Genomic DNA, 14928 nt, shown 5'->3' with positions numbered 1-14928 from the left:
ATCTGAGGTATTGTATGCATTGGCTTGTGTCATCTCCTCACCTCTTCCTTTTCTCTGCGCGGGAATCCTGAGTGGGTCTCTGAGAGTGGGTTTCTCCTTGTGTGGAGATGATTCTGTGGACTAACATTTCTTCTGCCGTCCCTACTGCACTGTAAATAAACACACCGTCACTGAATCTTTCTGGGTTCTGCATCTTGAGTCCAGTCTGTACTGTAGACTATGACAGAATGATCAGGCTCACATGGACTCAGATGCTGAGTCGCTCTCTGGATCTACAGGAACAGAAGCTGAGCACACATCCAAACATGCTCTGTCAAATGCCATTGTGCAAAAGATTGCTGAACTCTAGGATATGTTTGTTTCTTCTGCGTCTCACCCATCTCACACTATTAATCCTCCACTTGTCACTACCCAGGCACAGCCTTTGCTCCCTCCTTCGCCACTGTCACCTCCCAAACCTCTGGAGAGACCTGTTCCAACCCCTGAGGTATTTTTTCAGATTTCTTAAGGCAATTTTTCTTGGTTTTTAGACAACAGAGGTGAACCTATTCGTCAGACTGTACAAAAATAGCCTTACTGGTTGAGTTACTGCGGGGATGCGCATTGAGGTGGGCGCAGGCAGTTTTAAAAATTAACCCTAATCTGTCTTAAAAACAATAATATCCACCACCCTGTTACATCTGCTTCAGTAGATGTAACAGATGTAACAGGCAGGAAAAAAAATTTGGCGACTACAGACAGCCTTGCTAGAGATGAAATATCACATAGAAGCCAGTAGTCCTTCTCCACAGTTTCACCAACCAGCCACTATTGCCTGGTCTACCAGTCCCAGATAATAATATGTCTGACATATTTCAACTATGGACTGGACTGGAAACCAGTCTAAAAGAGAAGCTACGTTTCAGATGGATGGGGAAGACTGGCGACCACCTGCACCATTGACTGTTGATGACATTTTCCCATCAATCCAACCTCTGAGGTGGACCCAGAAAATCAACTAACCACCAAAATTCACAGACTAGGTGAGATGCAACCAACCATCTTTAAACTCTGACTGCGGAGAACCAAAATGTGGCCTAAATGAATCTGTTAATAGACCACCTCCCACTATGGACACACATCAGCTGGCCTTGCAGGGCATAGCAGATTTAATAGATGGGCCCTTTACCCCGAGTGGTTACCCCACAAGTGTGCCTTGCACATCAGAGCTTTGGTAGGAAAGTTAGACCAACTGGGTGTTCATGCATCGCACAGTGTGGCTAATTTAGATAGCTTTTTCTCCAAAGACCAGAAAAGTCATGGAAATGCTAAATGGGATACCTAGGCTAATACGCTAATACATGTTCTAATATGATCCATGAGCTAACAGGAAAAGGAAACAGTGAGGAAATGGATTTGAAAATGAGGTCTGCATTCACCATTTTAAAGGTCAGAAATAAATCTTTGATTTTTGAACACATTTCTTTTTATTTAATTGAATTTAAAAAAAGATTTAGAAACTGTTTGATTTAGAAGTCAGAAGCAGAAGAGAATGGATGGGTTTTTAAAATGTTTTCAATGTTTGAGTTAGTAGTTCTTTGCAAAATCCATCATTTAAAGAATTGAATTTTGAAATATTTAGTGTTACTTTACTTAAATGATACATTTAGTAATGTTTTACTAAATAAAATTAAATGATTTTTAATTTTAGACTTTTTACTGCATATTTTGTTGCACAATTGGAGCACCAAATTCTTTAATCTAATGTGTGTCCCACTTCTGCTGCTCCATACAAAGCCAATTCAAATAACCACCAGTTAGGTTATACTGTCAGCACATCATGGTTCTACTTAAAGATCAAATCCACTGAGTTTGTTTTTTTTTGTGTGTGTGAAAACTATGACCTGCGGAGGTCCAGAGATTTGGAATGAACTTTAAAAATCTGTTTTAGGAAATTATACTATATGTATTATGTAAGCTCTACATAGTTTTTCCAGGGCTCCTGTTTATAACTAATGCATTGTGACTTTAGAAGTTTATTAACACAAACTCTTAAAAAGCATTTAAACAGCCGTTACTATGAATACACTATATACATTCAGACTACAGCACTCCGTTTAGATACAATAAACTAAAACCACACACACACAATCTGACAACTTTATTTACAGACTTGTTTCATCAGCCATGTTAAAAAAGTATGTACAACACATACAAACAAAATAGTAAAACGTCACACAGACATGAACAAAGGACGCACAACAGAAATGGTACAGTAGGGAGAGGAGGCGTATTAGAAGTCCACCATCCTAGAAATTGAAAGTGCTCTGGCTTTCGCTGATCTGGAACGCATAGCCGTCATTGGTTGCTTCTGGGATGACACTCTGCACGACTTCCTCCTTTAAAAAAAAAAAAATATATAAAATAATTATTCTTATTAAAGTTAAAGGCACAGAAATGCTCATTTTGGAAATCACTCTCCAGGAGTATAACCCACCTCATCAGAGAAGTATTTCTCAATCAAGTTCAGGGAGGCTTTGTAGACCATCTCATTCTCATGTGACTGCAGTGCCTCAATCTTGTCCAGTCCACCGCATTCCTCAATCATTAGACTCAGCTTATCGGACTCACCAATTTTATCCCCAGCCTAAGATCAAAACACACCAGTGTTGTCATTTATCATCAGAACAAAAAACCCCATCATCGAATCTTGCAAAAATATAAATATCAACTCACCATGAAAATGTTGGTAATGGCATCCAAGATGACAAGAATCGTTTTGCTGTCCTTGGAGGAGAGGAGATTCAGAAGTGGCTCAATCACATTGGCTTGAACCAGGTAGACCACCTGCTGAACAGTGCCCCCACTGGTGAAGTTTGTAACTGCCCATACAGCCTCTTTCTGAGTCTTGTAGTCTCCCTGCAGACATAAAATTTAAGGCACATAGATCATTTAATTTAAAAAAAAAAAAAAAAAAAAAAAAATGTGTAAAATATGTAATTTTACATATACACACACACACACAAAAACATACCCGTGCGAGCAGCTCAACCATGTATGGAACGAGGCCTGCGTTGATGACCTCTTGGATTTGCGAGTCCTTTCCTGCTGTGATGTTAGACAGAGTCCAGGCAGCTTCCTTCTGAACATTGGCCTTTTTGTGGCGAAGCAGTGGGGGGAACATGGCCAGGGCTCCAGCATCCAGCACCGCCTGTGTCTGCTCATCTGTCCCAGTCACAATGTTGCCAATGGTGCGGAGTGCAGGAGTCTGAGGAAAGGCGAGAGGAAATGCAGTGAGAACAAGTCGCTGCACATCAGGGGGACTGGGTGAGAAGTTACGACATAAAAGAAACTCAAGCAAGACTTTATACGTACAACCACAGGCAAGACTTCAAAGCCAAGCAGCTTCACCAGGCGAGGGATCAAACCGGTTTGGATGACCACCTCAATGCGGTCGTTGGGGCCATCTGTCAGATAGGAAACAGCCCAACACGCGTCAGCCAGCACCTCCGGGTCATCGTGGTGTAGCAGACGGACAAGAGCGGGTAAAATCTGCTGGATGGCTGTCATAGGAGGGGAGGGGTTCTTATTGCGGCACAGGTTCGACAGTGTCCACGTCACATTTCTCAGGTAGCCAGCCTGCAAAGATTTCAAATATGAGAGAGAGGAGCACAAGGTCAGTTATATTTGAGTTGGGAAACCACCTATTGGCCAAGGAGGAGAATAAACGATTGAGTCTGATCATGTCAAACTTTTGAAACTTTCTCCAGATATAAACATGAAGAGAAACAGAATCCACACTCACACTAAATGCACTGAGGTCAGGGACAGCCAGCAGACTGAGCAGAGGGGCCACAGCTCCATGCTTGATGACCTTGTCTCTAAGAGCTGATCCATCACCTAAAAAGGAGGGAAAAATATATTTAAAAAAAACAAACAAAAAAAACAAAAAAAACCCCTGACTTTATCACCACTAAAATTTAAACAAATATTAATATTTTCATATTAATTACCAGCAATATTTCCAAGGGCCCAGATCGCCTGCTCGCTGATGTGCTGGTGGGGGGATGTGACCAGGCTAATAAAGGCAGGAATGGCCCCACCTGACACGACAGCGGCCGTCTGCTCGGACGTCCCGGAGGCGATGTTAGTCAGAGCCCAGGATGCTTCGAACTGGATTGGAGGACAGTCCACATATCCCAGGAAGGAGACAAACTTGGGGATGAGACCAGCGCTAATCAGCTGGTCAATGGGAGGATGTTTGTCACGAGACAGCAACTTCCTGTATTCAAAACGGTACATAAGAGTTACTGTGCCAGTAGTTATGTAGCCTTTATTTATGAGAAAAAAAAAAGAAAAAGGATGATTTCTTTAATGCACAGTCATTACCGTGCAGCCTGTGTAGCCTGGAGCTGGGACTCAGAATTCCCACTGTTCACTCCTGCGACAATCTCCTCGACCGTCCACTGCCTGAGCCCCTGAACAGGACAAAAGAAAGCAGTTTATTGGACATGCAAATTTAAAACTGGATTTTGTGTTGCTATATTTTGACATGTCAGTGGGTTAACAATGAATATCACACTGAACGAACTCAAACCCATACAAAAACCTAACAGAGATGGGCAGATCAATCCCAATGGTATTGATACCAACAGCAGTATTGGTATTGACTGATCGACTAGCACGATAAGATTGATACTGAGTTTAAAGGATAGTATGTAACCCACTCAATTTCTAGTTTTTTGTGGACATGGAAACAAAATGATTAGTATTGATATTGGCAATAGAGGCCCCTAGTATCAGATCAAAATTGGCAGGACTGCACAGCACTAGCACCAAGCTGTTGGGACTAGATCCGTTTTTTTTCTGTTTACTCAATGCCAGATTGAAGCAAAACAGCAAATGATGCTTTCAAGTGCTCACCTGACAGTTCTGGCTTCTTTCTTGTAAAGGAGAAGTGGCCTCCTCAGGCATCGCAGACACATTTCTCCTCTTGAATATCTGGTCATCTTTCTTGGCCTTGCGCAGCTCTACGTTCACCTCCACCCTCCTGCGTCGAAGCTCCTGTATTTATGTCACATACAAATAAATAAAATAATCAAGTCTCACAAGCTTGCCGTTCAGCGGGCAGTTGTGAATAGTGCAGATGAAACTCACATTGACATCTTTGCCTTTGTTCTTGAACTGGTTTAGACGGGGGGAGTTCTCAGCCATTTTTAAGTAACAGGAAATGTCAACAGCGAAAAATAAAAATAGCGTCTAGTCGTGTTTATTCCTGAAAGACATTTAAAAGAAGTCCTTAAGCACACGGAAGCGCCTCGTGATCGCGCATTAAGACATATGGCGGTACTGCTTGTTTGACTTAAGCTATCGGGCAAGCGTTTTACGTGGAAAATACAGTTGATGCAATAACCGCACGCAGAAAGACAACAACTTCTTTTTCAAAACTTAATCGTAAAACACTTTTAAAAGTCTCAGTAAAGAGTTAACACATGCTTACCTGTTGCTCGAGCAGAAGTTATGGCATACCGAAAACGCCGCACAGACCTTTAAATTCCTGCTTTAAAGCCTTCTGATTGGGCTGTTCAAGCTGAAGCATTCTGCCGCCTCTGCTTATTGGGCCGTTTAAAAAAATCACGGCGAACACAGGAAATGTCGTCACTTAAATATCGCGAGAGCTCGGTAGTGGGTGCTATTACGTCAGATCTGACTGCGGGTCGGTTTTGTGCCAACTTTGTACATTCCGAGTTGAATATTGGAACGGTAGCACTGCTCCCAGATCTGTGCATATTTGTTCAAGTATCACGCTGCTCTTGCAGGGAAACAACCCCCACAAAATAACTACCTTCCCATGTCTTAACTAATCTTTAATAGAATACATTTAAAAAGTACGTGTAATAAAATACATTAACAATAAATCTGGAAGTTACATTATGAACCATTGTTTAGCAATACAGGTGTGGTCTTAGGGTGTACACATCATGGTCGTGAATGTCATGGTAAATTTGGGATTTTAATAGTTTCTTTAAACTGTTCTTTTTCCAGGATGCATCTTTAATGACTTTAAAAAAGAAGAACTGGGTGAACAAGTTTGGATTTATGTTGGATATGTAATCAATACAGGCTCAAAAGTATACATGCACTCTCTTAAATCTTTTAAAAAGTAGCGCTGAATGTTCGACAGCGTCCTTTAACTTGGCCTGCTTCATTAGTGATCACGATCGACTATAACCGGTAGTTTCTCTTTGCGAGCATGAAAATGAATAATTTGACAGGATATATACACTGGATTCATCAAAGTCAGAAGAACTCTGAAGAATTTTACATTTAAACAAATTTGTGGCATTCTTTAACAACTGCAGGATCCATGATCATGGGTTTAAACAGTTGCACATAAGTACAGGTTTTATATCGCCCTGGACTGAGAGGCTGCCGACCAAGAGAGAAGCCTCTGCTAAGAAACGGAAACATTCAAACGCAGCTAAAAATTGCTTGTTTGCGATTAAGCTTTTTGACCACAGTGACAAGAGATATGTTTGGAGGGGTAAAGGTGAGGCTTTCAAACCCAAGAACACTGTACCAGCTGCCAGGCATGGTGGTGGTAGCATCGTGCTCTGGGGGACGACCTTTCAGATTCTTCAATTTGCTCAAATAAATAACCGGCTTAAATTCAAACACACCTGGGTGTTCCAACAGGACAATGATCCCAGACACAGTTGGTTTTGTAATAGATAGAACAGGGCAATGTTAAGCTTATGGAACGGCCTCCTCAAAACCCCGACCTCAACTCTGAAAATTTGTGGAATACACTTTAATGCTGGAGTCGTCTCAGGAAATCAGCCATTTTAAATAAAGATCTGCCAAGAAGAGTGGTCAAATATCCAAAACTATGCCAAGGACTTCTTTATGGATAACAAAAGGGTCAGGCTGAAGTGGAACTTCCTAACCAAATAATAGTGGGGATGTGTGTTTACTTTTGACCTTGTATGGATTAGTAAAATCCAAAATCAATTTTTAAAGTCATTAAAGAGACGCTGTACAATCACTCCACCCTTGATAAAGAAAAGTTCGAGGACATCATTACATGCCCATGAGATCCGTGCCAATAAGTGAATATATATTCCTGACCACAACTGCATATTGTTTTGAACTGTAACGGTTACTTTTCTGTACAGGATCAGCTAGCATGAGGTTATATTTATTGGGATTTTCATATAAAATAAAAAGGAAAAGGAATTTTCTGTCAGCTGATCACTCAGTTGATATAGAAACTCAGGTTATGTACAGCATAACCTGAGTTTCTGTCCGTTTTTACATTATGATTTATGTCTGCAAGTTAAGAGACACTAACAAAATCTCTTTTGTGCCAAAATCAGAGGAAAGAAATTGGTGTTTTCCATTTTATTAAGTTCCATATACATCAATAGTTCTTCAGTTGTAATACAAAAAAAAGGAAAAGAAAATCAAGTCAAAATCTGATGATTTTTTTTGTGTTTTTTTGTTTTGTTAAACAAACAGGGCAGGAACCTTCAAATACATCATCCTTCTCAGTCACTACTGCAAAGCAACTCATTTACAATAGCTTATTACTTTCAGTAGGTTATAGAAGTTTAACCAAGCAGACTATCGATGTCCAGATAATTAGTACTTAAACGATCTTTCATGCCACATCAGACTAAACAATGAGTGGAAATGGGAGAAAAAACATTGCTCCACTGTGATATATGAATTTAGACACAAAACTCTACTCATTATGCTGAGTAGAACCTAGCCATTGTTTGACAGTATTCAGTTTCTATTACATTGGACATGATGACCACAGGAATGGTCTGAGGGATTTTTTCCTTCTTCTTTTTAAACCAAGTAAGAAAAAAAAGATAAAAAGACTCAGATCAAAAAAAAAAAAAAAAAGTACATGGAAATATGAGAGCTCGTAAGAGTCTTTTCTCCGAGGTAAACTTTCTTCTGAAATGCCTCAGTTGTTCTCGCTCCTCTGATGAAAGCAGGTCCATAAAAACAGGTCCCTTACAGCTGAAATGAGCAGAGGGCGGCTCTGCCTGGAAAAGAGATCCCGTGAAAGCAGCAAGCTGGTTGTCCAGCTTCCCCCCACCACCACTACCACCACCTCCCGCTGCAGCGGCGAAGAGGAGCAAACCCCAAACACAGGGTGAGGCAGAGTCCATCACAGAGTTACAGTTCAGGAAAGCCATATTCTTGGCAAGTGCATTTTTGTTTCGCGCAATGTGCGATGTATCCTAAGAGGCTGCAGAAGACTGAAGCTTGTTGTTATGAGACCTACAGAACGTGAAGAGAGGGGAAAGTTGAGAGCCCTTCGCAAGGTTGTTTATTGCTATAACAGTGATCAGACAAGAGACAAGAGGATGCAAAGGGGTCTGCATGGGATCCTACAGCCATGTTGGTGTAATTAACTGGGAATGCTTTTTATTAGTGAAGAAATCTTCCACAACTACAAACTGAGGTTACTTTGCTCTAACTCCTTACTCCGTCTAGTACATTTTAGTCTCATAATATAATACTATCTAAAAATTATTTCATTATTATTTAAAACAGTCAAATACAGGCATATCTTACAAACGCTGTACATGATTTAGAGAAAAAAAATAAAAGAAGAAGAAGTAGGGTATATACATTCAAGACAACCACCTTAACAGCCAGGACGACAACAACAAAAAAAATCAAACTCAAGGAGGGAGGCAGTATACAAAACGTCTTATAAATATCTCTCTATATTAAAATATGCAGCTTTATATCGTTGAGTCAAAATTCCCAAATTAACTCGGGTGTAGAACTGAAATAAATACAAGAATGAGAAACTAAAATGCATTTTCTACTGAACACAACCCTCGTTAGTGTGACTGATTGTTCATAAAGGCCACGACTCCTGATTCGGGATCACAGACTGTATATAAAAGATGGAAGTAGCCACCGTGGCTCACCATTATCAGTTTTGACAGCAACAATGTTGCATTCAATAAAACCTGAGACTGTTGACTGAGAGTGAAAGTCAGTGGCTTGTTTTCTGTAGCTATAAGAAAGAAAGCAGATAAAAAGTAGAAGTTGGGGGCTACTTTCTTTTTTTATATACAGTCTATGTTTACGATGTGAAGACAGCATGCCCCTCAATTACATCACTGACACCTGTCAACATGGCTGCCATTGTGTTGTCACTGAAAACCGTGATCACAACGGGTTCCTGAAAACTTCTGGTGTTTTGTTTGTGTTCTTGTGCCTTTTTATTCTTTTTGTTTTGCTTTCATATCAATATTACTAGAGACCCCAGCATCCAGTCCAGACTCCAGCTAGACTGGCCCACTTAAGAATCTGACAATCTGTAAGAAAGAAGAAAATGGGATGGCATAAATCAAAAAGGCATGCAGCAAAAGTGAACAGACACAAATGCAAGATGATACACAATACAAGATGTAAACATGGCACTCGGGTTTGCCAAGACACTGGATGTAATGGCCTAAAGTCTGTCAGCTCTCTTGGGTTTTTAGTACTGCCAAGCAACTACAACGTACAAGTAAAGCACAAGTAAAACATCGTCACTACACACATGCTAGTGCTATAAAACAAAAGAAGAAGAAAAGAAACCGTGAATGGAAAGCCATAAATGCACACATTAAAGGGAACCTATTAAAAGTCCACTATAGTAGCTTTGAAACTTTACAGTATTCCTTAATTCTTATTTCAGCCCTGCTCTGTCCCTTTAAGCCAAAACTCTGCTGATTGGCTGCCCCTTGTAACAGCAGTGGGCGGGACTTATATGCCTGTAAAGAGGACTCACTGACATCAGGCAGAGCCAAGACTGCGGCAACAGAATACCTGCTCATTATTTGAAACCTTACCCGTGTTTAATATGAGCATAAATACACCACAGCTGATATACTGGCATTGGCATTTATAACAGCTGAGAAATGGCAAAAAACAAAACAAAACATAAAAATAATAAAATAAAAAAGTTGAGGGAGAAAAAAAACCCCTAAAAACCAGGCAACCATGTTATGAGTGTTAATGTTGCGTGGTTTGTCCACCAGAGGGCACTGCCCTGTTGGCAATACAGATTAGAAACATGACAAACAACCAGCTGATCCAACCTTAGCAAGAACAAATGTCAGGAAATCTGTTTGTTTCATGCTAAATATTGGCCAGAATATCAGATTTCTTTAAAATCACTAAATATCGGTACCAGTCTTAACAATCCTATATAGGCTCTAAGCATAAACCATTACATAGCAGTATCAAAAATATGGAAAACCATCATAGGTCCCCTTTAAGGAAGAAACAAATGAAATGGCAGAATTACTGAAAAAGCCGGTCAGGCCAGTCGAGTGTTTACAGCAAACAGAGGAGCATGGAGGAGAGAAACTTGTAGGCCGAGTCTGCGGCACCAGCAGCGCGTAAACTCACCTGCTCGCCTTGAAACCTTTTAGCTTCTGTACAAAGAAGGCTTCGAGCGTCTCGGCGCACTGATAGAAGGGCGTGTCGTTGGGGTTGTAGTAGCGGCAGTTGTCGAAGATTTTGGTCACATCTGCCACAAACTCTGTGAGCTTGTGATAATGTCGCTTTTGCAAACGGGTTTCCATTGTGGAAAAGTCTGCGAGGAAGGAAAAGCACGACACATTGCTTACATCACAAAAAATACATACATTTACACAATTTTTATCACATAATTAGTCTATGCAAACTTGACAAAGAGAGGCAAAAACAGCAAATAAATTCTGTAACTGGGGGAGAAACTAAATAATTATAATAAGTTAAAACAAAATTCTCCCGTACGTGGTGAATTCACACGTGAGTAAATACTTTAAAAAGCATTGTCTTTTTTTAAAATGACCTTTTGTGACACAGTCTTACCCATTGGCTCCTTGATCACACGATAATAATCAGGCGCGTCATGTGGATCCACCGGCTCCAGGAAAGGCCATGCCATTTTATGAGACTGGGGAAGGGAAAAAAAAATTATTCAGGAAATGATGGCGGTTTTGTTACTGCAACTACTTTAGGCATAAAATAAAACTTCACTTTCAACATCCCTTGACTACACAAACAAACACACATAAATAGCATCAAAGCACTTAAATGTAAAGACAAAGCAAGTCTTTTATTGTGTCTTGTTGCCATGTTTTAATCTCAAAATCCATAGTTTTCACTCACTTTTTCTACAGTTTATAGATTTTACAGTTTCACCCAGTTTTGGAGCCATCTGCATTTTCTGAAATATAAAAGACCTAAATAGAGATTGACTCAAAACATCCCCATCCCCCATTTCCCTTTTTCTTTTCAAGCCAAGCCAAAGGAACAATCAAATAGGTTTGATTTTAGAGTTTACAGCATCTTTAACATTATTACTCTCTTTTTTTTTTTAGATTACTAATTACATCAGACTTCTACTTGACGACTATAATGGTTAAAAATGATGATGCATAATTATGAATTATGCAATATTATTGTAATACCATGCAAATACTTCATAGGAATTTAAAATAAAATGAACAAACTCCAGTAAAATTTTAACCTAATCCAATAAGTTGATCCTCTAGGATTCATTTCTATAAAGGTCACACCTATGCTTCCCAGAGGAAAGACACAAACTCAGACTGAGGGCAGGACAAGCTCATGTATTCCTAGTGATGGGAATAACGGAGTGACAAGTAACAGCGTTACTTTTTTCAGTAACGAGTAATCTAACTAATTACTATTCCTATCGTTACAACAACGTTACAGTTACTAACAAGAAAATGCGGTCCGTTACTATTTTTCAACAAACAGACGGTTGAAGCTGTGTTCAGCTTACCGCATCTTATATCAGTTGCACGGAAGTAGCTGACTAAGTAATCTGGACGCTACAGCTTTAAGCAGCTGCGCGCGCTCCCGCGGACGATAATCATTATCACTGTGTAGCACAACACCTGGAGCTAAGGGGGCAAAACAATGGCATGAGTGCTGCTGTTTGACTGAGGAAGAATAAAGTAGTCGTGGTAAGCCAATCACATGACCACTTAAAGACAAAGCAACAAAGTGATTTATACCAGTTTATAAATTGTGTTGATAGGCCACGTAAAACCAGAGTCATGATAAACAATATATACACAGCGTTTATTCCTCAATCATTTCGTCACGTTTACTGTCTAAGGACAGCGCAGCGAGCACTCTCTGCTTATGAGCAAAAAAACCAAAAAAAACAGGAAGTTTTAGGAGTGACGGCGAGAGAGAGAGAGAGCAGAAAAAGAGAGAGAGCAAGTTTTGAGATGTGAAAGATTTGTGACGTTTAGCGTGTTTGGAGTGTGTAGTTAATGTGTTGTCTTGTGTAGTTAGTGTGTAGTGTTGTGGATAGTTTTGTGTTGTGTGTCAGAACAATGAGGCGACTGCTGTCTCCAGGTAGAAACAGGAGTGATACACCTGCTGCTGTCAGACCTGCAGGTATCAGGCTGTGATGTTCTCCTTTATAGTGGACAGAGATTATTGTTTTGGAGTGGCACGAATAATTTGTGTGGCATCTTATTGAATTCAGAACAGCTGATTGTTCTGTAAATAGTTTGAAATGGTTATTTAAAAAATCAAGGTAAAAGGTAAATGGATACAAATAACTTTGTTGATTGCAAAACTTGTGCAGAGGATTTTAAAATTGACAATTTATGTTTGCATTTAAAGTTATGAAATATGATTCATTAAACATGTTTGTGGTTGTTACAGTAAAAAAAAATACTTTTTCTATTCTGATTTCATGTTTTTTGTCTGATTTTAGATCAATTGTGTTAATACAGTATGTCAACATGAAAACATAACTGTAAATTCAGACACGTGAGGTTGTGCTGGAAAGGATGATACCAAACAAACAAAGTAAATAGTTTTTAAAGGTGAAATGTGGAGGGAAACTCAAAAGTAGTTAAAAATGGCCAATTATACCCTGGACCCCAGAAGGTTAAACATTTTTTTTAAAGTAACGCAATAGTTACTTTTCAAGTAATTAATTACTTTTAGAATATTGTAACTCAGTTACTAACTCAGTTACTTTTTTGAAGAAGTAACTAGTAACTATAATTAATTACTTTTTCAAAGTAACTTGCCCAACACTGCGTATTCCTAGTGCTGACCCCAACCCACTGGTAAATAAAAACCTTGTGTGGGAAATAAGGAAACAGCTGAAAGTACCTCTCACTGACCTCAGCCCACACATTGGAAACCACCTTGTTACTGTTAATATAAAAAAATGACACAGTCTTGAAAACTTTCATACCTGTAACGAGCGTAATATTCTTTTCAACCCCTCGTAGTCTTTGTCAGTGAGCGGCGTGAGGACCGTCATGGCGTCTTCTGTCGACTGGCACTGCGGGCACACGTACACGTCGATGTGATTGGCTTCGCTCTGCAGGATCCCCACACAGCGGCCGTGGTACCAGTTCTGGCAGCGATCACAGCCTATGTAAAACCTGTGGGTGAGCGACGCACACATCCCGGTTAGCACACTGAAGGAAGACTCCACACAAATATGCAAACAAAGGAAACGTCTGACACAGACTGAAAAACAAAAGCGGTGCTATAATTAGAGCAGACAATGCTAACGTAAAGCCATCAATATGGTGACTTACTGCGATTCATCGTATGGTGTCCGGCAAATGCAGTACAGCTCCTCATTACTTCCTCCCTCCTGCCCGCGTTTACAGTCATTGCACACAAAGTCCTCTAACTTCTTAGCCTCCTTCTCCGTGATGCCAACACAGGCGCCGTGAAACCAGTTGGAGCACAGGTCACACCCGATATAAAACCTGAGAGAAATCAGGTGATTTAATGACAGCAGAGTGCCTCACAGTCAAATTACAATGACTTATTACAAGTTCCCTCCCCCCTCCCCCCCCTCCCTCAAGACAGCTTACTTTGACTCGTCATAGGGCGTTTTACAGATACAGTACAATTTGGTGTCCTTCTTGTGATCCTTTGAGGTAGAAGACAGCTTCTTCTTCTTCTTCTTGTGTTTTGAAGAGTTGGAATCTCTGTCCTTGTCTTTGTCCCTATCTCTGTCCTTGTCCCGGTCCCTATCCCGATGTCTGTCCCGTTCGCGGTCTCTCTCCCTCTCCCGATCTCTGTCTTTATCTCTGTCTTTGTGTCGCTCTCTCTCCTTGTCTTTGTCCTTGTCCCTGTCCCGTTTCTTACTCTTGTCGTGATGCCTCTCCCTCTCCCTGTTTCTGTCTTTGTCTCTCTCGTCTTCTCTCTTCCGCTTGTGGGACGATGAAGGTGAGGTCACTGTGCGCGTGCTGTGAGAGGAATGTGTGGAGTGAGAGAGTTGGGAGGACTGGGAAGACTGGGAAGAGGCAGCCTTGACTGTTGCTGCAGCAGCCTGGGCAATAGCAGCTCGAGCTTTCTCTTTCTCTCGCTGCAGCCTGGCTATGTCCCGCCTCAGCTCCTCCTGAGAGGGAGACAGCACATGTAAGGAATAAAAGTAAACAAGAATATTCCCACTCTCTCTGTCTATAGACAAAAAAAATACATTTGAGAAGGCTGGAGATGTGCTCACCTGCACTTGCAGCTGCAGCTCTTTGTCCAACAGGGCCCTCTTTTTGAGGATTTCAGCCTTGAGATGTTCTTTGTGCTTGTACAGGAGCGCGGTGAGCTTGGTGGCATTCTGCTTGGAGCGTTTCTGCTCCACCACCTCTTCCTTCTTTCTTTTCTTAGCTGCCTGCTTCTCGTCCTTCTCAATCTTGTCGAGGATGAATTTCATCACCTGGTTGCAGACGATCATCCTGAAGAGAGAAAAGAGCGCGTTAGTCGCAGGTTCATCTGCGTCATCGGTTTTAAATAGTTTTAACCGACTCGAGCTCCTGAACCTTTGGTTCTCCTCTCGCTCAGCTGCAGCCAGGGTCTTCCTCTGTTTCAGCTGTTCTGCTGTAGCATTCTGCTTCACTACCGTCTGACATAAAAAAAAACAAA

At 40.8% G+C, this 14928-nt stretch overlaps 2 protein-coding genes across 7 annotated transcripts in view; both read right to left on the bottom strand.

The window, feature by feature from the left end:
* Window positions 1–2125: 2125 nt before the first annotated feature.
* kpna2 (karyopherin alpha 2 (RAG cohort 1, importin alpha 1)) lies at window positions 2126–5576 on the bottom strand. Its single transcript, XM_006797902.3, has 11 exons — window positions 5480–5576; window positions 5137–5254; window positions 4903–5043; window positions 4369–4457; window positions 3993–4261; window positions 3785–3879; window positions 3355–3618; window positions 3014–3247; window positions 2716–2898; window positions 2477–2626; window positions 2126–2378 (listed from the first exon to the last, which is right to left on the bottom strand). Exons 2-11 carry the CDS (start codon window positions 5191–5193, stop codon window positions 2289–2291), a joined length of 1572 nt encoding a protein of 523 aa, XP_006797965.1. The 5' UTR covers window positions 5194–5254; window positions 5480–5576; the 3' UTR covers window positions 2126–2288.
* Window positions 5577–7351: 1775 nt separating this feature from the next.
* LOC102788071 (nucleosome-remodeling factor subunit BPTF-like) overlaps window positions 7352–14928 on the bottom strand; it is a 28699-nt gene continuing 21122 nt past the window's right edge. For 5 of the 6 annotated variants that reach the window (XM_035910795.2, XM_087839580.1, XM_035910797.2 and 2 more), the window contains 8 exons: window positions 14826–14908; window positions 14516–14741; window positions 13878–14407; window positions 13593–13769; window positions 13241–13433; window positions 10858–10942; window positions 10411–10597; window positions 7352–8274 (listed from right to left, as the gene is read on the bottom strand). In XM_035910795.2, coding sequence (XP_035766688.2) covers window positions 8235–8274; window positions 10411–10597; window positions 10858–10942; window positions 13241–13433; window positions 13593–13769; window positions 13878–14407; window positions 14516–14741; window positions 14826–14908 — 1521 coding nt within the window. In that variant the 3' untranslated portion in view covers window positions 7352–8234. Of the gene's footprint in view, window positions 9330–10410; window positions 10598–10857; window positions 10943–13240; window positions 13434–13592; window positions 13770–13877; window positions 14408–14515; window positions 14742–14825; window positions 14909–14928 lie in introns of all 6 variants that reach the window. The other variant, XM_035910796.2, reaches the window with a different exon arrangement.

Source organism: Neolamprologus brichardi, chromosome 4 (assembly GCF_056152115.1).
Source record: "Neolamprologus brichardi isolate AB-2024 chromosome 4, ASM5615211v1, whole genome shotgun sequence".
Taxonomy (NCBI): Eukaryota; Metazoa; Chordata; class Actinopteri; order Cichliformes; family Cichlidae; genus Neolamprologus; species Neolamprologus brichardi.
Note: the sequence above shows the minus strand (reverse complement) of the source record. Positions and strands in the feature narration are given on the sequence as shown.